The sequence below is a fragment of the Mesocricetus auratus genome, unplaced genomic scaffold, assembly GCF_017639785.1.
Source record: "Mesocricetus auratus isolate SY011 unplaced genomic scaffold, BCM_Maur_2.0 Super-Scaffold_100003, whole genome shotgun sequence".
Classification (NCBI taxonomy): Eukaryota; Metazoa; Chordata; class Mammalia; order Rodentia; family Cricetidae; genus Mesocricetus; species Mesocricetus auratus.
The window spans coordinates 17,918,868-17,940,383 of record NW_024429188.1 but is presented as its reverse complement, the minus strand read 5'-3'; the positions used below and the strand labels follow the sequence as shown (position 1 = coordinate 17,940,383).

The following is a 21,516-nucleotide window of genomic DNA, read 5'->3' as shown; positions in this document are numbered from 1 at the left end:
CCATTTTAAAGCAGAAGGATATACAATTTACTGTTTTCAGCACATGTGTGTCTCTGTCTACCCTGCATAGCTTTTATGCCCAGTTGCTACACAACAAGTTTAAGAACAGCTTCGAGTTTTATGATGTGGGCATCTGTCAGGCCCATTTGTAGGTTAGAGTAAAACTCTTGGTTAGGTAGTGCTCATTATGTATCAGAACATAAGAACTCAGGTGGAGTCAGTCAACAGTACACAGGACTGCAACAACTCTTTGGGGAAACAGGGTTTTAAAAGATAAAACTGGGCTTTTAAGACAATTGAGTAACATTTTATTTTAGGTTTTAGACCTTGAATCATGACGCCAACCAACACTTATTGTCTCTTGTACAGATAAATTATCTTTTCATGACAAAATAAGAGGCATAGTGGTATTAAAAACAATAGAGAAGGTACTCGGTAATGTACTGTATTCGATTGACTATTGCAGACCAAACTCAAAAATCAGAACTACTTCATAATGAAAAGGGTCCTTAAAGGAAGTGTGTTCTGGTGTCTGTCTCTTCCATTTCCTGATTCCCTTCTAGACTGGACTTCTAGTGTAAGTTCATTGTCTTTGTCCCATTTGCTCTTGCTGCTTAATTTTTTTTGTTAGTTATTCTGACGATTGAACCCAGCCAGGGTTTTGAATGTGATCCAGCCTTGGGCTCCATCCTCAGCCTACCATGATACCTTCATCTTTGAATCCTGGTGGCAGTCAGGAAGAGAAGGAACCCATTTCACTCACATCTCTGCCTGTCCTTCTAAATCACATGCTGACTTCCAACGTGAAGCAGTTACTTTTCTGTTGATTTCTAGATGTAATGTTACAGAAAATTTGGGGGAAAACACCCATAACCTAATATAATCACTGTATTCATTTAAAAAATGTCTCCTTCTAGTCTTTCTCCCTATACATGGTTCTTCTTGGCTGTAGTTATGTGGTGGTTTGAGTGAGAGTTGGTGGAATTGTTTAGGAAGTATTAAGAGGTGTGGCCTTGGAGAAGGCATGGTCTTCTTGGAAGATTTGTATCACTGGTATTGGGCTTTGAGGTTTCAAAATCTTGTACCATTTCTAGTTAGTATTCTCTCTGCCTCATGCTCTCTGCCTCACGGTTGTTGTTTGAACATGTGAGCTCTCGGCTACTGCCCCAGTGCCGCGACTTTTTACCTGCTGTCATTTTGCCCACTGTGATGATCATGGATTCACCCTCTGAATCTGTAAGCAAGCCCCCAATTAAATGCTTTCCTTTTTGTAAGCTGCCTTGGTTATAGTGTCTCTTCCCAGCAGCAGGAAAGTAAGCCAGGTGTAATAGTGAATATATGTATTTTCCCCACAATTCTTTTCTTTTGAAAACTTTTTAGTATACTAACAAGATAAAAGATTAGTCCAATAAACCTTGTAGCTGTTTGACCACATTTACCAGTTGTTACAGTTCTGCTATGGTCCCTTTCTTCCTTCATCTTCTGTGTACAAAGTTTACTTTTGAACCATTTACAAGTAAGTTGAAAACATGGTAGCACTTCACACTTAACTATTTCATAAAAATTCCTTAAATAAAGACATTTTTCACATAATTCCATGTCACACCTAAGAAAACTAACATCTGTCCCAATGACATTATCTACCATTAAGCCCATACTTTATATCTTAGCTTTGTAGGAGGGCCTTGTATATCCCAGGCTCACTTTTAGCTCAATATGTAGCTGAGAATTACCTTGAATTCTTCCCTCCACCTCCTGGTGCTGGGATTGTGGACTTGTACTACCACACTTGCTATGTGGTGCTGAGGCTTGAATCCAGGGTTCTGACCATGATAGGTAAGCATTGTTTTATGCTACAAGGACATGTATTCTGAGCTTTCAGACCCTAAGCTCTCAAATTAGGTAGGACTTGTGAAATCCAAACCCAACTCTTCTTTCCTGAATGGTTGGAACCTTATCTTTCTTTGCACTGGTTTCTATATAAAAAGTTTCTGTGGAGCCAGGCAGGCAGTTTTCTATGAGTTCAAGACCAGCCAGGGATACATAGTGAAACCTTGTGTCAAAAAGGTATGGAAGGCTGTGGATTAATGTTATAGTTCAGTGTTTATGAGGCCCTGGATTGTATCCTAGCAACACACCACACACAGGGTAAAGGTCCCTAGTTTATGTGGCAATAATGAAGACTAAGTTTCCCACTATACACAAATTATTTGATACAATGCTTGGTCTATGGTAGAAACTTAAATGTGAATTATTATTATTAGTCTATTATTCTTACTAATTTTACCTTGGTTCTAATGGCCTTCATCTTTTACCCACTACAAAGCCTCGTGCCTGGACTTTCTGCCTCTGGTTTTTCTCCTTCTAATCCTCCTAATCTATCTTCTGCCATTAGAATGGTCTTCCCACATGACTTTGCAGCTCAAAACCCTCAAAGGCTTACCTGGGCTTATGGAATCAAATGCACATAAATCCATACAGAACACCTTGAAGTCTTGAGAACTCCCTAGAGGGCTTTAATGCCTTTGCCTCCTGGCTGTTGATATATATTCTGGACCTGCTTGGTGAGAGGGAATATGTCTATATCCTATTAGGATGTCAGCTCATGGGACTTGTGAAGTACGCATGGGACTGAGGACCACTGTACTGTACCATTCTCCCTCTAAGTCTTAGAGTCTAAGGCATTGCTGCCTCACTTTGCCTGCTCCAAACCAAAGACTCAGATGCTCTCCCCTGCGCCTGTGTGCTCTTCAGTTTCCAGTACTCTATGAACTTGGACCCACCTTGCTTTTTGACTTTTGGCCTTCATGGTTGATGATGCTAGGGCCAATCATGCAATATGTACTTAAATGTTTTATTGCTGTGGTGGTGATTTGATGGTACAGTTAATGCTTCAGGATCTGTCACTCACTGGAGGGTTGTGTTCAAGTTGCCATTGCCCATCCTTAGGGCTGGTGTGAGAAGTAGTTGACAGGAGGCTTGGTAAACTATTATCAAAAGACTGCTTTCTCTCTTTTGTTATGTTTCAAGCAAAAGGGAATTGGAAAAGAAAACCCAATCTTTTTTTGTTTGCTTGTTTGCTTTTAGCGGTTCTTTTCAATACTCCCCCATGACTGTTTGACTTCAGCCCATACCTTGAGGATTTTTTTTTCTGGTAAATTATTGTTAATAAGTCACATCTGAGTACTTCTTTTGGGGATTGTGCACTGGTTAAAAGGTGTACTGTGGTGTTGATGATATGGTTGCCAGCCGGGATTGGAGTTCATAGTGATACAGACCACTTTGCTTTTAAAGCCCTGCCTGGGTTGAAATCTCCTGTCTACTATGAGATGCAAAACTCATTCAGAGCACACTAAGTTTTTATTCCCTTGCTCTTGAGTTTTGTGGCATCCAGATTAAGCTTGTTTTTAAATCCCAACCACCTCTTTGTATTAATAGAGAAGAAGTGATGTAATGACTGCTTAGGGGAGCATAAAAGGTAGGATATGTGGATTGTCACTGCATCCTTGCCCTGGTATCTTGGAATGTTTTCATGTAGTGGTAATTTATTAGGAGTAAGGAGTCATTGACAGACAGGTTATCTATTAGCTTTAAAACAATAACTGTACATTAAAGCTTTCCCAAATAATGGAAGTGTTTTGCTTATTGGTAGAGTGCTTGCCTAGCATGTACGAAGCCTAGGGTTCCATCCCAAGCACCCTGTAAACTATGTTTGGTAGATCACGTCTGCAATCTAGCATTTCAGAGGTAGAGGGAGGAAGATCAGAAATTAGAGATCATCCTTGGCTACATAATGGGTTTGAAACAAGCATGGTCTAAAAAAAAGACTGTCTCGAAAACAAATAAACATAGAGACTATTGTGGTCAAGCCTTGAAAGTCAAAGTAGTGTTCTAGGATAGCAATTCCCACCTGTGTTGAAACTGACAGCTTTTATCTTGCCACTGTTAGAACCCGGGCCTGAAGCACACAAGACTGTCAGCAGGACAGGAGCATACCCAGTCTTTCTGCCACCTGGAGGTGGAAGGCAGCCTGACTGCTTTCACATTAGCCAAGCCCCACTCCCCTGCCCTCCCATGTAGCCTATTTACATATGCCTCACTCCCTTGCCTTGATCAAATGGCATAGGTTACATACTAACGAAGCCTAAGCCTGCCTCTTCTTAATGCAAGGCCTCCCTTTCCCTTGGAAGCCTTTAAGAGTAGACTCCACTTTGTTGGTGGTACTGAAGCTTCTTATTCTAAATCCCCAGCTAAATATCTTGCACAAAAGATGGTTTGTCTTGAGCCAAGTGATGGTGGTACACACCTTTAATCACAGCACTCGGGAGGTAGACACAGGCGCATCTCTGTGTTTGAGGCCAGCCAGACCTACAGCAAGTTCCAGGGCTACACAGAGAATCCTGTATCAAAAAAGAAAAGGAAAGAAAAGTAAAAAGAAAGAAAGAAATGGTTCCATGAACTTTTTAAAAAAGAGAGTTTCCACAACTTGGGGGATGTGTACATGAAAGATATTTGCTATGATTTTAATTAACCGTATATACCAAAGCATTTAAAAACACTTTCTTGAGGAAATAATAATGATAATTATGACTATCATAGTGATTATAGTTTATTTTGTAATCGTTTACTTTTTTAAGTTTTCTTATTACAGTTTTTATTTTGCATGCATGCATATGTGTATGTGTGCTCGAGTGTGTGTGTGTGTGTGTCAGTTGTCTTCCTTTCACCAAGGGGTTCTTTGGATTGAACTCAGGTTCTTGGGCTTGTCAGTAGGCATCTTTACCTGCTGAACCATCTGGCTGGCCGCATTAGTTTTAAGTCAATACTATCCATTAAACGTTCTCAAATGTTGGAAATATTCAATAACCTGCACTATTCAGGAAATGGCAGTCATTAGCCACACATGGCTGTAGAGCACTTCAAGTGCTAGTACAAGTAAGGGATGGAATTTCTAATTCCATTTGACTCTAATTGTTTTAAATTTAGATAGTCACAGAGGCTTGTACTTATATTGCCCAATTTCAAACCTTAACCTTCCTTAAATGTAACAAGAGATAAACGTATCTGTTTTTTGACACTTATTAGAATTTAACATGCAAAACTGTAGTATTTAGCTGGGCATAGTACTGGCCTTTAATTCCATACTCAAGAAGCTGAGGCAAGAGGATTGTGAGTTTGAGGCTGTGTGGGCTACATTTCAGAATCATGTTCCATAAGCAACAACAAAAGGTGGTAGTGTGTGTGTGTGTGTGTGTGTGTGTGTGTGTATGAGTGTGTGTTTGTAGATTATTTTAAAAAGATTCATCTTAATGCTGAGATAGCTTTAAGTAAAATATGTCTAAGTGCATTATCTAGCTTATGACTGAATCTTAAGTTTGTTTTGTGTGAAACAAAAAAAAAAATCCCCCAAATCATACAAGTAGTGCATGCATTTTCTAGTCTGTTGAAGAAGCTGGTGTTGTTTTGTGTTTGATGACCCACATTTTATTTCTGTCACTTGTTTTTCTGCCTCCAGATGAATGCTCTAAATCAACAAGTTCAGTAGTAATGCCTATTCTCATAATTCTGTTCTTGAGTGTCATGGTTTATTGTCCTACCTAGTCTCAGAACACTTAGGGAAAATGAGTAACCTTAGAGATGAATAAACTCAAGCTGAGTCTCAATTTGCTTGGCTCGGGTTGTTCCATTTTGATGCACTGGCAGTTTGCTGAAGACATCTCTCAGGTAGAAAGTGAGAGCTGGTGGGTTAGAGCTGGCCCGTCGAAGGCCATTGCTGGGGAAGTACACCCAGTACAGTAAAGAATTCATTCTTAAATGAATTGCTTTTTAATTAATTAACTTTAAAAATTATTCTTAGGGAATAATCCTGAAACTTTTTTCCTGATTCTCTATATTTCCCTCAGTTCTGAGAGCATGTCATAGGAGCATGTAACATTCATGAATATCCAAAACTTATTTTTAATGTATTTATTTAATTTTTTGGTTTTTCGAGACAGTGTTTCTCTGTGGCTTTGGAGGCTGTCCTGGAACTAGCTCTTGTAGACCAGGCTGGTCTTGAATTCACAGAGATCCGCCTGCCTCTGCCTCCTGAGTGCTGGGATTAAAGGTGTGCACCACTACTGCGAGGCCAAAGCTTATTTTTATGTAGTTTTCAGACGAGATTTATAGATCTGTGGCCAATCTCTGATGAAGATGTAGGTGTTTTGATTTTTAATTAACCAGTTAATTTTGAGATAGGCTGTTACTCTGAAGACTACAATATGTTTTAACTCTGGAGTCTAGGTTGGCCTCAGACATGGTGAATCTTCCTTTCTTGGCATTGCAAGTGCTGAGATTATAGGCATGGACTACCATGCCCAGTTTTTGCAGTGCTAGGGATTGCAGACAAGCACTCTATCAACAGAGCTACATCCCCAGCCCTTTAAAAAAACCATCCAAAGAACCAAAACAAGCTTTCAGTCATTATATAGCAGTGCAAATGCTTTTCCCTAACTAAAAAGTGTAACTGCGGGATGTTATTTGACTTTAATAACAAGGATATGTTGTTTTAGATATTTAGTTAACATATATTTCATTTTGACCAATTCTTTTTTAAATAATAATAACTATTTTTTATTTAGGTTAGAAACAATCTTGCTTCACATGTCAATCCCAGCTCCCTCTCCCTCCCCTGCTTCCCCGCCCTCCCAACCAGGTCCCCCAGCCCCCCACCCAATCTCCACTCCGATCCCCAGGGAGGGTGAGGTCCTCCATGGTAGATCCCCAGTGACTGTCATTTCATCCAAGGCAGGGCCTAGGTCCTCCCCCCAAAAGTCCCGGCTGAGAGAGCATCCCATATTGTGGCATGGGCACTCAAAGTCTATTTATACGTCAGGATAAATACTACCCAAGGCCCCATAGACTACCTAGGCCTCCTCACTGACACCCACATTCTGGGGGTCTGGGTCAGTCCCATGCTTTCCACACAGCCATCAGTCTGGGGTCCAAGATCTCCCCCATGTTCAGGTCAACTGTTTCTGTGGGTTAAACCAGCCCAGTCTTAACTCCTTTGCCCATCAATTCTCTCTTTCTGACACTGGATTCCAGGAGTTCAGTTCAGTGTTTATCTGCCTCTGTGGGTATCTGCCTCTGCTTTCATCAGTCACTGTATGAAGGTTCTATTTCCTAGACTCTTTGGCAGTGGGATTGTATGCTGGCACTCCCCTGATTCATGTCTAAAATCCATAAATGAGTGAGTACATACCATGTTTTTCTTTTTGTGACTGGGTTACCTCACTCAGGATGGTTTCTTCTAGTGCCATCCATTTGTCTGCAAATTTCAAGATTCCATTGTTTTTTCCCCCGCTAAATAGTACTCCATTATGTAAATGTACCACATTTTCTCTATCTACCCTCCAGTTGAGGGGCATCTAGGTTGCTTCCAGGTTCTGGCTATTACAAATAATGCTGCTATGAACATAGTGGAACAGACTTCCTTGTTGTATGAATGTGCATCTTTTGAGTATATGCCTAAGAGTGGAATTGCTGTATCTTGCGGTAGACTGATTCCCATTTTCCTGAGGAATCTCCATACTGATTTCCAAAGTGGCTGTACAAGTCGGCACTCCCACCAGCAGTGTAGGAGTGTTCCCCTTTCTCCACATCCTCTCCAGCATAAACTGTTTTTGATTTTAGCCATTCTGACAGGAGTGAGATGGTATCTCAGAGTTGTTTTGATTTGCATTTCCTGGATGGCTAGGGATGTTGAGCACTTTCTCAACTGTCTCTCAGCCAGTTTAGACTTCTATGTTGAGAATTTTCTATTTAGTTCTGTAGCCCACTTTTTAATAGGGTCCTTTGGTGTTTTGGAGACTTGCTTCTTGAGTTCTTTGTAAATTTTGGAGATCAGCCCTCTGTCAGATGTGGGATTAGTGAATATTTTTTCCCATTCTGTGGGTTGCCTTTTTGTCTTGCTGACTGTGTCCTTTGCCTTACAGAAGCTTCTCAGTTTCAGAAGGTCCCATTTATTAATTGTTGATCTTACTGTCTGTGCTACTGGAGTTATGTTCAGGAAGCGGTCTCCTGTACCACTTCGTTCAAGGGTGTCTCCTACTTTATCTTCTAACAGGTTCAGTGTGGCTGGATTTATGTTGAGGTCTTTGATCCATTTGGACTTAAGTTTTGTGCATGGCGATAGACATGGATCTATTCGCATTCTTCTACATGACAGCATCCAGTTATGCCATTACCATTTGTTGAAGATGCTTTCTTTTTACCATTGTATATTTTAGCTTCTTTGTTGAAAATCAGATGTTCATACATGTATGGGTTAATATCAGGGTATTTAATTGGATTCCATTGTGCCAATACCAAGCTGTTTTCAGGACTACAGCTCCATAATAGTGCTTGAAGTTAGGGATGGTGATGCCTCCAGATGTTGCTTTGTTGAATAAGGTTGTTTTGGCTATCCTGGGTCTTTTGTTTTTCCATATAAAGTTGATTATTGTTCTTTCAAGTCTGAAGAATTGTGCTGGGATTTTAATGGGGATTGCGTTAAATCTGTATATTGCTTTTGGTAAGATTGCCATTTTTACTTTGTTGATCCTACCTATCCAAGAGCATGGGAGATCTTTCCATTTTCTGGTATCTTCTTTAATTTCTTTAAAGACTCAAAATTCTTGCTATATAGGTCTTTCATTTGTTTGGTTAGCGTTCCCCAAGGTATTTTATGTTGTTTGTGGCTATTGTAAAGAGAAATGTTTCTCTGATTTCTTTCTCAGCCCTTTTATCGTCTGTATATAGTAGGGCTACTGATTTTCTTGAGTTTATTTTGTATCCTGCCATTTTGCTGAAAGTATTTATCTTCTGGAGGAGTTCCCTGGTAGAGTTTTTTTTGGGTCACTTATGTAAACTATCATATCATCTGCAAATAGTGAAAGTTTGACCTCTTCCTTTCCAATTTCTATCTCCTTGATCTCCGTTTGTTGTCATATTGCTCTAGCTAGAACTTCAAGTACAATATTGAAGAGGTATGGAGAGAGTGGACAGCCTTGTCTTGTTCCTGATCTTAGAGGAATTATGTTGAATTTCTGTCCATTTAGTTTGATGTTGGCTGTTGGTTTGCTGTAATATCTTTTATTTTGTTGAGGTAAGGTCCTGTTATCCCAGATCTCTCCAAGACCTTTATCATGAAGGGGTATTGGATTTTGTCAAAGGCCTTTTCAGCATCCAGTGAGACAATCATGTGATTTTTGTTTCTCAGCTTGTTTATATGGTGGATTATATTGATGGATTTTTGTATGTTGAACCAACTCTCCATGCCTGGGATCAAGCCTGCTTGATCATGGTGGATGAGTTTTCTGATGTGTCCTTGGATCCGATTTGCCAATATTTTATTGAGTATTTTTGCATCAATGTTCATGAGGGATATTGGTCTGAAGTTTTCCTTCTTAGTTGAATTTGACCAATACTTAACCTTTTACTCATTGATTTCTCTGGTGTACTTCTCCCATACCTCTGCTGTTTTGTTAGAAAGTCAAGAAGGAGAGTGAATAAACAAAACAGAACTTTGATGATCTGGTATATCTGCTTATTGATAATCTCTCAGTAAGTGTAGAACAGGACTGTTGTTTTCTAGTCTGTCTGCATAAACCTTCTCTAGTGGTTTCCCTTTTCCTTATGAAAGAATAAATGTGAAATTTCACCTGTTTAGGAATTCAGACTTTTATTGGTATTGAGTCAGCAAATGCTTGGCCAAAGTTATGGAAGGCTCAGTCTTGGGACAGTTGCTGCTAATGTAATTGCCGTAGATCAGTTGAAGTATAGTAAAGTTTGTGGATATGCTGATTTATTTGAAGCTGAACAAGGCAAGGTGAAACCCAAACAGAGCCCATGGCTCAGAGCAAAACTTCAGTTGTAGAGCTAAATTATGGAGATGTATGAATCTGCCTTTTTGAAAACTGTGACTGAAGGTAACTTGAACATCACATATATTTCTTACGTTAAAGTGATATATTATGCAGATTTTTTCAAACCCCCAGACCTATGATGAATTTGGGAGTGGAAAATGGTGATTCTGGCTATGAATCATAGTAATGCTGTGATCCAAAGTGGTTAGGGTTTCAAGGCCAGTTTAGAGAGTATCTTACCATAGGTTTGTGTGACTGCTAGGTGCTTCCTAGGTCTTGAGACAACATGCTTGTCATCTGCCTAATTAGTACACACTTCAAGCTCTGTAGAATGTGCTAAAGAGTGCAAGAGATCTTTTTTCCAAAAAACTAACTTCCAGGCGTGGTGGTGCACCCCTTTAATCCCTGAACATGGGCAACAGAGGCAGGCAGATCTCTGAGTTTGAGGCCAGTGTGGTCTACAAAGTGAGTTCCAGGACAGCCAGAGCTACACAGAGACTCTGTCTTAAACAAAGCAAAATAGAAAACTAACCAAATAGAATACTTGCCTAGCATAGGCAAGGCCCTACATTACATCCCCAGTACCAATCTAAATACCCTTCCCTAAACTACACATCTATTTACTATAATTTTTACATGGCATGGGAGTCTATCAGGAAATGAAGACTTAGAAAAACCTTAGTTTGTTCTCTGTCTCTCTGTCTCCCTGTCTCTCTCTGTATCTCCCTGCCTCCCTTCCCCTTCCCCACCCACCTCTCTTCCTGTGTGTGTATGTCAGAGGACAACTTTATGGAGCTGTTTCTCTCCTTCCACTTTTTATGTGGTGGCTTCTGGAGATTGAACTTGGGTCTTCAGGCTTTGACAGCAACTACGTTACCTGCTGAGTTATCGCATTGGCCTCTTTAATGTTTTCTATTATAGTATAGCTGATGAAAAGCAGGAGAGCCATGGAGAAATCTCGTGGACAAAGAGGCTGTGATGTCATGACAAGCAACTGGGAGAATTTAGCAGAGCTGGTTGTTCAGCTGCTTTGGGTCTTCAGAGAATGCCTTCCCTTTTTAGGGAGGCACCTTTCACTTCAGGGTCTACATGATCTGCTTCAGGGAAGGTCAGAGCAACTGTTTTAGGACAAAAGGGCAGATGAAAGCTCAAGAGACCTTCCTGTGTATGCTTTTGTTATTGGTAGCCCACCAAAGAAGACCACTTAGACACAGTTGATAGCCTATTGAAAGTCTATTCCTGCTATAGGCCAGAGATTTTAGAGCAAGAGGCTTGGATACAAAACCACTTCCAGTTACCTTGCTCAGCAGCTGCAAGGGAGAGTTTGCACAAGCAAGCAGCTTAACAAAAACTAAGAAAAGCAGTTATGGAGGGAGAGGTTTGTAAAGCAGGTAGTTGTTTAAAAGAAGTAAAGATAAATTAGCTGGGGTATTTTGGCTTTGGGTTCCTAGAATACGAGTTGGGTAATTTTCCATGGGATTTTCCATCAAGGAGATCAAATTCTAGTCAAACCTAAAATGGTCTCATCAAGAACATGAGATGAAGGAACCTCTGCATTGTCTTTCCCTATCACACTACCCCAGATTCCTTTACTTTAAAATGTTCACTATGCCAAGGTGCCATATTTTGGAGTAGTATGTCCTGAACCCTCTCATTACCAAGGAAAATGGTTGTTATTACAGGGACGAAAAGTGAAAACATCCAGCATTGAACTAATAGCTTATGAACTTGGGAACAAGTTGACTTCAGTAGGAACAGGAAACATGGTGTTCAACTTTAGATAGACTGAGGTTTAGTCCCCAGTCTAGACTGACATGATCTATCAACTATGGTTTTCTTTTCCTTAAAAAAATGTTTTAAAGGGTTCTTGCCATGATCATCTGGCTCCATTGCTTTTGGTTCTGTGGTAAAACAAAACACCATGGTGAGCAGCACATGGTAAAAGAAAACTGCACTATGGCTAGGAGGTAAAAAGGGAGAAGAGGCATAGAAGTCTCAATAGCCGCCCCAAGGTGGTGATCTCTCTCTCTCTCTCTCTCTCTCTCTCTCTCTCTCTCTCTCTCTCTCTCTCTCTCTCTCTCTCTCTCTCTCTCTCTCTCTCTCTCTCTCTCTCTCCCTCTCTCTCTCTCATTTTTGCATATGTATCTACCACAATGTTGAGAGTGGAAGTCAAAAGGAAAACTTTTGGGAGTCAGTTATATGGTTATTGGACTCAGGTCTCAAGTATATATAAGTGTGCATTGAACACTGAAAGTATTCTCCTTTATAGCCTCACTCTCTTTTCTCTTGTGTCTCCCTCCTATTAGTTATCTTCATTCCCCTAGGCAGTTTTACTTCTTTTACTTCGTTCATGTCATATATACATGCATGCTTTTATATATTTTCTATAAAAGAATAGGAATCACAAATACGGTAAAACATACAAAATTTGTCTTTCTGAGACTGGGTTAATTCTCTGCATATGATCATCTCCAGTTATGTCCATTTTCCTGAAGATGACATGACTTTTTTGAGACAGAATTTCACAATAGCCCAGGTTGCCCTAGAACTCTTTGACAATCCTGCTGCCTTGGCCTGATAAATTCTGGGATTACAAGTATGAGCCACCACTTCTGGCTTTCAGGCCTTCCTATGAAATCAGTTTGTTAATAGGACTCCTTGAGTAGAAAGCAAGCCACAGGCACAGGGGCAGGCAGCAGAGCAGTCAAGGCATTGTGGAAGTGGACAGCTGATCTGTAGTCTTTGTATTACATTTTTCAACCTATGGAACCCTTTCCTAAATTTTCTGAGTAACTAACGACTTGTGATGAAGGCAAGGAATCAGTTTCTGCGCAAAGCAGGACCATTGCATGTGGTTAGACTACAAAATGATTGTAGACTATATGGATCTTAACTATGGAACAGGCTTGGCACTAAAACTTGACTAATTACTTGTGGCATTTTTTAACATCTTACTGAGTGACTTTTCTCTGTTTATCTAGTGATGTATACAGCGATGTCAGCGATGACAGCTTTTCTGAGGCAAAGCTGGCTGAACTGGAAATCAACTGAAGCTCTTTCTTGCCTCAGGAGTAACAGGGGCCACCCAAAAGGGTAAGAAAGCATTTTGGAGGATCATTTGTTTGTTTTACAGGAAGCTGGCATCTTGGTAGAAATGGAAGCATTACAGGACTTCAATTGCAGGATCCTTCTCAACCCAGATTTAGCCTTGGTGCTGTCAAGAGACAGTATTTGGGAGAAAAGGCATACATCTGAGGCCAGGAATAAGCATATCAGTACCTTTAAATTGCTGGATAGAATTTTAATAGTCTATTTGGAAGTTAACCAGAAAAAAATTGTAATGCCAGATAGTATTTTCTGCCTAGGGGTCTTTCACAACTATTCTGTCATTGCAATGAGAAAGCAGCCCTAGGCAATATAGAAATAAGTGAACATGGTTGTGTGCCAATACAACTTTATTTACAAAAACTACTTGCTAATTGTATATACGTTACATATCTATTATGCCAGTACTCGGGTAGTATAGTTCAAAATAATCCTCAGGTAAACAGTGATTTGACTATGTTAGATCCTATCTTAAAAACAAAAACAAACCCCAAAACCTGATTGCTAAATAAATTTATCTATGTATAAAAAGGTCAAATAGTAATTAGACTCACTGATTTGTATGCTATCTAGTTTTTCCTTTATTTTTAAGTGATACCCTTGGGCAAGTGTGATGGCTTTGCAGGTAAAAGTATTTGCTTTGCGAGCCTGATGACTTGAATCAGTCCCCAGATCCTATGCTGGAAGGATAGAACTGATTCTTAGGATTTGTCCTCTGACCTTCACAAGCATGCTTGTGGCACAACGGTGTGTCCTCTCTCACATTCAATACAAATTAGTAAAAAAAATAAAGTTTAAAAACAACATAGGGGACTAGAGAGTTGGCTCAGTTGTTTGAAGTGCTGGCCAGAGGACCCAGATTTGATTCCCAGTCCCTGCATCGTGACTCATGACTATCCATAATTCCAGTTCCAGGCCATCTGGTACCTTCTTTTGGCCTCTGTGGGCACCAGGCATGTACATGGTGCACAAATATACATACAGGCAAACACTCAACATATAAGATGAAGTAAATAAATCTTTTAAAAGCTTTAAAAATAAAGTTTAACAAAATAAAACTAAAGACCATATTGCTGAATGTGTTGTAGGTCACTCATAGCAGAGCAGATTCTCTTGACTTTGTATAAAATAAAATTTGTTTGGGGCCGGAGAGATGGATCAGTGGTTAAGAGTACTTATGGCTCTTGTAGAGGTCCTGGGCTCAGTTCACAGCACCCATGTTGCAGCTTACAATGATCTGTAACTCTGGTTAAGAGGATCTGATGCCCTCTTCTGACTTGTGAGAGCACCAGGCACATATGTGCTGTACATACATACATGTAGGCAAAACACTCAAACACAGAAAATATACCCAAGAAATAAAAAATTATAAAGGTAGTATTGTTTCTTTGCAAGAGGCTAGAGACAGGATTGGTGTTCAAGGGAAGCTTATTTCCTGTTACTATATTTTATATTCTAAGAGAAGACATCATCATGGATAATGTTATTAGTTTATTCTTGGAGCCAGATGCCACTTGGTATGACCCTAGAGGTTGTGGCAGACCTTAGGTTGTATATGCTAGTATTTAGTTGGAACAGCAACTTTTGGACAACTTGTCAAGCATTCACTGCTCTGCTCAACTGGGGCTTTTGCTTGGTGTTGAAGTGCTCGGCTGGCTGGCCTGGGGCCCAAGTTCAGTTTCTAGGATTGCAAAACAAGAAAGAACCACAAAGAGTTGTATCACTCTACTGTGAGTTCTCTGTAGATTTTTGTTTATCTGAGACTACTGTGTGTCATAAGTGGGGTGACTTCAAACTAAAATGCTGTAAAGATTAATAGGGATGATTTTAAAGGCGCTTATTATTCACTTTTTGATGTAACTAACACTTACCTTTTCTTTTTAAAGCCTCTGAAATAATTATTAAGATGAAAGAATTATCTGAAGAAACCATCACACTGTTCTCTTGACATGGGCTGTGAAGATTCAAAGGGAATCAGAAAATGTTTACGTCATGAAACAACCAAAGGGATTCTTTTCTTCTCCCTCCTGAGACAGCCTGTAGTGTTCACACATTTCTATACTTAATTAAACATTATTCAGCAGCAATTTGGGGTAAAGAGTGTTTTGTGTTTTGTCCAGAACATAGTGAGGTCAAGAGGGTAAGCAGGAACCTGGGGAACTTTACCTACCCAGTATTGTGTGGGGAAGGTGGCAGGCATGTTTAAAAATTGTTATTTTTTAACCTGGATATGAAGTATAGGTTAATATGGTCGTTAAGGTTACTTCAGTTTCACACACCCACAGCTAAACACTGAACTGAACTCCTGGAATCCAGTGGCAGAAAGGAGGACTGATGAGCAAAAGGGTCAAGACTGGGCTTGTTTAACCTACAGAAACAGCTGACCTGAACAAGGGGGAGCTCTTGAACCCCAAACTGATGGCTGGGAGGACAGCATGGGACTGATCCAGAACCCCTGAATGTGGGTGTCAGTGAGGAGGCCTAGGTAATCTATGGGGCCTTGGGTAGTATTTATTCCTGGTATACAAATGGATTTTGAGTGCCCACGCCACAACGAGGGATGCTCTCTCAGCCTGGACTCTTGGGGGAGGGCATAGGCCCTGCCCTGGATGAAATGACAGACTCTGGAGATCCCCCATGGAGGGTCTCACCCTCCCTGGGGAATGGAGTGGGGATTGAGAGGGGAGCTGGAGACCCTGGTGGGGAGGAGGAAGGAGGAGGTGAGAGAGAGGGAGCTGGGATTGACATGTGAAGCAAGCTTGTTTCTAATTAAAAAATGAAAAAAGTGAAATTTAGCAGGTGCAAGACTTGGGGTTGTAAGCAAGTCTGTTTTCTCAAATACAAAATGTAAAGGAGAGCTGAAAACTCAGGTATCAGGATAAGGAAGGCCAAGTTCCATTTCTTCAACCCACTTAGTGGAAGGAGCAAACCAACTCCCCAAAATTGTCTTCTGATCCCCACATGTACACACACAGACACCAAAAAATGTAAAAAAAATAAAAATAATGTTTTTCTTATCTTTTTAAATTAAAATGACTTTCTCTTATTCTTTTGGCAACTTCATACATGCATAGAATCAAGTTTTGGTCACATTTTTACCCTTTATTACACTCTTTCATCCCATTCTTACTAAAAGTCTTCTTCTCAAACAGTCCTCTCTTATTCCCAATGTCTTTTTTGTTGTTTTGTTTTTGTGACAACTGTCTTTCTCTTTTTGAAACAGTGTCTCACACTGTAGCCCAAGCTGACTTAGAATTCACTTTGTAGCCTACTATAGTCTTGAACTCACTGTGATCCTCTGGCCTCAGCCTCCCAAGGATAATAAATAGATATGAGCTATTACACTCTGTTCAATATCAGCAATTTATTTGTTTTGTTCTTTTCTTTTGAGACAAAGTTTCTCTACATATCCCTGGCTGTCATGGAAACCAGGCTGGCCTCAAACTCACAAAGATCTGTCTACCTCTGCCTCTCCAGTACTGTGGTTAAAGGTGTTTACACATTTGGCTAGCATTTTTATAGCAAAAATAACTATTATAAAGTATGTCGTACAGTAGCATTCACCGATACTGTACAGCTATCACGTTTCTGTAGTTACTTCAGAATTACCCCTTGTTCTCATTAGCGGCCACTCCTCTTCCCCTGGCAACTGTGAAATCCAGATGGATCCAGGCAACTTGGGAATAAAAGAAAGCGCAGACTGACCTCTGCACGGGCAGAATTATTCTTTAACCAGAACAACTGAAGGACATCAGTCTCTCCTTGGGAGTGGAGACTGTGTACATGTGGTACCAAAGGGCTGGGGGATTCATAGGACACAAAGGAGGACTTTGGGGATGGAAGATTCCATTTGCAGATCAGTTCCCCTGCAGTCTCAAAGTAGTAGATAGCAAAGGGGTAGGTGTGCTGATTTTCCTACCACAAGTCCTGGGGCCTAACAGCCCACAGGTGTTACCAGTCACGTCAACTTTTCCTTCTAGAGTTTCTCAGCCCACCTGAGGCTTTAATTTTTTTGTCATTAGCACTTCAGCAGACACCAAACCCTTTTTGTATAGATTTTCCTACTCTAGTAGTGCATAACAGTGAAATTGCATGGTATATATGTCCTTTTGTGTCTGGTTTCTTGACTGACCTTAATCTTGTCAAGGCTTACCATTCCTTTTTATGGCTCAATAATGTTCTGTTGTATATATTTACCACAATTTATTCATTGTTGGTGGACCTTTGGCTAGTTTCCACCTTGGCCTGTTGTGAATAGTGCTACACAAATCTTTGGAATATGTTTTTAGTTCTGAGTATGGACATAGGAGTAGGATTGTTGTGGTATATGCTATTTTTAACTTTTAATAAAGAATAACTAGTCCTTTAATTTAATAGTTTAAAATGAACATTTCTTTTAGATTTAAAAAGTTTATGTGACTGAATGGTTTGCCTGAATGTATGTATGTGCACCACATGTGTATCTATTGCCCACTGGGATCAAAAGAGGATATCAGATCCTCTGGAACTGGAGTTACAGATTGTTGTGAGCCATCATGTTCATGCTGGGAATTGAACCTCAGTCCTCTGGAAGAGCAACAAGTGGTCTAAACTCCTGAGCCACCTCCCCAGCCCCCCAATTCAATATATTTAAAATTAATTGAAAAATAGTGAACTTTACTTTTCAAACAGATAGAATCTGTACAACTGGAGGTTAAGTGTGCTTGCTTCCAGATGGATGACCCAAGTTTGATTCCCAGCATCTATATTGAGCAGTTTGCAAATGCCTGTAACTCTTCCAGCTACCCTCTTTTGGCATCTGTGGGCACCTGCATCTATGTGGCATATACACACACAAACACCACATAAATAAATATAGGTATAAGTAAAGTAATAATCTATATGTACCTCCCTTATCTGCCCTATTCCTGGTCTGGGTGCTCATAAATGTATAAAAACACAGTTTGTGCCTCAAACAAGAAAACATAATTTATTCAGGAGCTAAATATGAGTGACCATGTTCTAAGAACACAAATTTAAGTTATCCTAAAGTCCATGTTTCAATGTAATACCTTTCATAATGTTTTTATAGTAACAGAACAAAGAAAATAAGATACTTTTCTGACACATGGCTAGAAAAATCAGGTAGGCAGGTTTCAGAAAAGCAGGGAAATGTCTCTGTAGGTCTGATCTTGGCTTTTAGATTGGTGGAAGCTAAGGTTCTGTTTGTACATTCCAAGTGGATTTACCTAATAGTCACAAGGATGTTAGGTCATACTCAGAGTTAGACAATGCCTGGCTACTTGGAGGTCTTAAATAGCCCAAGATAATTTGGTTGTTGACCTGCAACATTCCAGTTTCTTCACAGCTATTGAAGTTCAGCTTTGTGGAATGTTCATTGTGGGTGTGGCTTTCTCTGGAAACTTTAGATAACTTAGTTGTTCATATTAAAATTTTCATATACTAATTTTATATTTTAGTTTAGGCTTACATATTTTTATTTTGTATGTGTTATGCCTACATGTATGTATGTGTACCATATACATTCGTTTGACTGGGTGTTTGAGATCCACCATATGGATGCTGGGATCTGAATCCAGGTCCTCTATAAGAGCAGCTGTTCTTCACCCTGTAGCTGATGGAAGCAGAAGCAGAGATTCACAGCTAAGCACTGAGCCGAACTCCTGGAATCCAGTTGTAGAGAGGGAGGAGTGATGAGCAAAGGGGTCAAGACCATGTTGGGGAAACCCACAGAAACAGCTGACCTGAGCAAGTGGGAGCTCATGGACCCCAGTCTGACAGCTAGGGAACCTGAATAAGACTGAACTAGGCCCCCTGAATGTGGGTGTTAGTTGGAGAGCCTGGGCAGTCTATGGGGCCTCTGGCAGTAGAACCAGTATGGTTTACGAATGGGCTTTGGGAGCCCACTCCCTATGAAGGGATACTTTCTCAGCCTAGATATAGGGGAGGCCTAGACCCTGCCCGAAATGATGTGACAGACTTTGTTGATCCCCCATGGGAGGCCTCACTCTCCATGAGGAGTGGATAGAGGGAGGGATGGGTGGTTGGTAGAGGGAATGGGAGGATGGGAACGAGAGGGAACTGGGATTAGTATGTAAAACAAGATTCTTTTTAATTTAAATAAAAATTTAAAAAAGAGCAGCTGTTAATTCCAAAAAGATATGATTAGAAAGACCACCGACTCAAATCATCATGGCCAAATTAATTAAAGCAAGCAGTTAATTAAAGCAAGCTTTTTTATTCATATATATAGGATGCCTCCCCTAAAGGCAGAATTCATGAGGTCAGCCTTGGACATGAGGAAGACAAGGTTTTTATAGCTTACTGGTAGGGGGTTTCCAAATGGGGGATTTGTTGGGCAAAATTTATAAGCAGAACATAACAAGTTAGTACTAATGATCTGCTGAACAAAGACTTGGTTGAAAGGTGGATATAACAAGGTAGTCATAACAACCCATTTGGAATACAGATAGGGTTGCAAGATAGTTATTAAGTTTTTGAAACAAAGGCATAGTTGCCATTGCTGGAATAGGCAGTACAAAACTATTTGTAGTTAAGATTACAGGTGGGGCATAGCCCAATCCTTGAGAAATAGAGGTTTAATCAAAGCCAGGAATGAACCTAGTTTGTCTTTACTATAAGACGGTTTAAGACTAAGATGGAGGCAGGCTGGTTCATCACAAGTGCTCTTTAACTGCTGAGCCATCTCTCCAGTCTCTCACATACTAATTTAAATATTTTAACCTTACTTTTTTGGTGGTTCTTGTTTTTTTGCCTTTTAAGCATTTTCTTTTTAATGCTATAAGGTGCCACATTATTGTTTTGTAAGATGCTACAGAAATCTCAGCTACCCAATACATGCAAAATGGGAACAAATCTTTGTGATAAAAAAAATAATAAATTGCTTCAGTGTTCCTTTTGTGAAAATTGTAGTGATAAGACCACTAGAGGCTCTGAATGAAAAGCCCAGGTTAAAAGCCACCATAGGTCTAGCTGAGAGAGAATGTACTCACAAAGACTATGCTTTAACATCACAAAGGAGTAGACTGGCTTAAATGGACATTTTCAATTTTAATGATCCTGGTTTCTCCAGTCACTTAACAACTGAGTGCTTTTGCTGGGGCTAATGAGGCAGTAACTAGGGCCAGAAGGAAGGACACTTAAGAAACAACCAGCCTCTTGGTTGTTGCATGTGATTGTGTGTGTGTGTGTGTGTGTGTGTGTGTGTGTGTGTGTGTGTGTGTGTGTGTGTGTGTGTGTGTATGTGTGTGTTTACTTTAGGGGACGCCTCCTGAGCTTGGAATATAGCAAAGAGCAGAACAAACATTCACGTGACTATCATTGTCCTAGTTTGCTTCTTCTCACTGTGATAAAACACTGACCAAAAACAACTTTGGGAGGGAAAGGGTTTATTTATTTGGCTTACAGATTGTAGTTTCTCACTGAGGGAAGCTGTCTTAGGGTTTCTGTTGCTGTGAAGAGATACCATGACCACAGCAACTCTTATAAAGGAAAATTTTATTTGGGGCTAACTTAGAGTTTCAGAGGTTTAGTCCTTTATCATCTTGGTGGGACATGCTGTGCAGACAGACATGGTGCTGGAGAAGGAGCTGAGAGTTAAATCTTGACCCAAAGGCAACAGGAAGTGAACTGTGTCTCTGGGCATAGCTTGAGTGTAAGAGACCTCAAAGCCCATCCCCACAGTGACACACTTCCTCCAACAAAGCCACATCTACTCCAAGAAAACCACAATTCCTAATATGCCACTCTCTATGGGGGCTGTTTTCTTTTAAATCACCACAGAAGCCAAGGCAGGAACCTGAAGACAGGAACTGAAGCTGGGATTACTGACAGATGCTGCTTACTGATTTGCTTTTTATGGCTTGCTCAGATTGTTTTATAGAAAGAAGTACCACCTGCCCATGGTTGGCACCACCCACAGTGGGTTGGGCCCTCTAACATCAATCAATTATCAAGAAAATGCCTCACAGACGTGCTCACAGGCCAGTCTAATGGAAGAAATTCCTCAATTGAGGTCTTTTTCCCAGGCGACTCTAGTGAAATTGATATGAACTAACCAGCCCAGGTGGGAACACTAGAAAGTTACTCTAAATTTTTCACTCAACAAATAACTTTTTTATTGACATATAGTCAATGTACACAGTACTGGGTTTCATATAGGTGTATAATGTATTTTGACCACATTCCCACCCTATACCTCTTTAGTTTTCCATGTAAGAAATTGTTCTTTTTTTCACCAAAGACAGCCCTACTGGAATATATATTTCCAGAACCTCCCTCTTTCCCCTTGCATCCATTGGCCAGTTACATCAGCTAGTGAAGTCAAGCTTCTACCAGTGGTATGAGACTCACTCACCACCTAAGTTAGGGATAAAAGATAGAAACCATCTTGGCCGACTGTGTTCTGGCAGACTATTTCTTAAAAAAGAATTGCCTTGCCATGCTACTTTTACCTTATTCGTTTGGTTCTTTGTGTGATGTGGGGTTGTTTTTGTTTCTAACA

General features: G+C 40.2%; 1 protein-coding gene across 6 annotated transcripts in view; it reads left to right on the top strand.

Moving 5' to 3' along the window:
* Nucleotides 1-15,079, top strand: part of Ctps2 (CTP synthase 2) — a 122,745-nt gene extending 107,666 nt beyond the window's left edge. For all 6 annotated transcript variants that reach the window (XM_040744083.1, XM_005074265.4, XM_040744084.1 and 3 more), the window contains 2 exons: nucleotides 12,869-12,980; nucleotides 14,879-15,079. In XM_040744083.1, the coding sequence (XP_040600017.1) occupies nucleotides 12,869-12,938 (70 nt within the window). In that variant the 3' untranslated portion in view covers nucleotides 12,939-12,980; nucleotides 14,879-15,079. The remainder of the gene's footprint in view (nucleotides 1-12,868; nucleotides 12,981-14,878) is intronic.
* The last annotated feature ends 6,437 nt before the right edge of the window (nucleotides 15,080-21,516 follow it).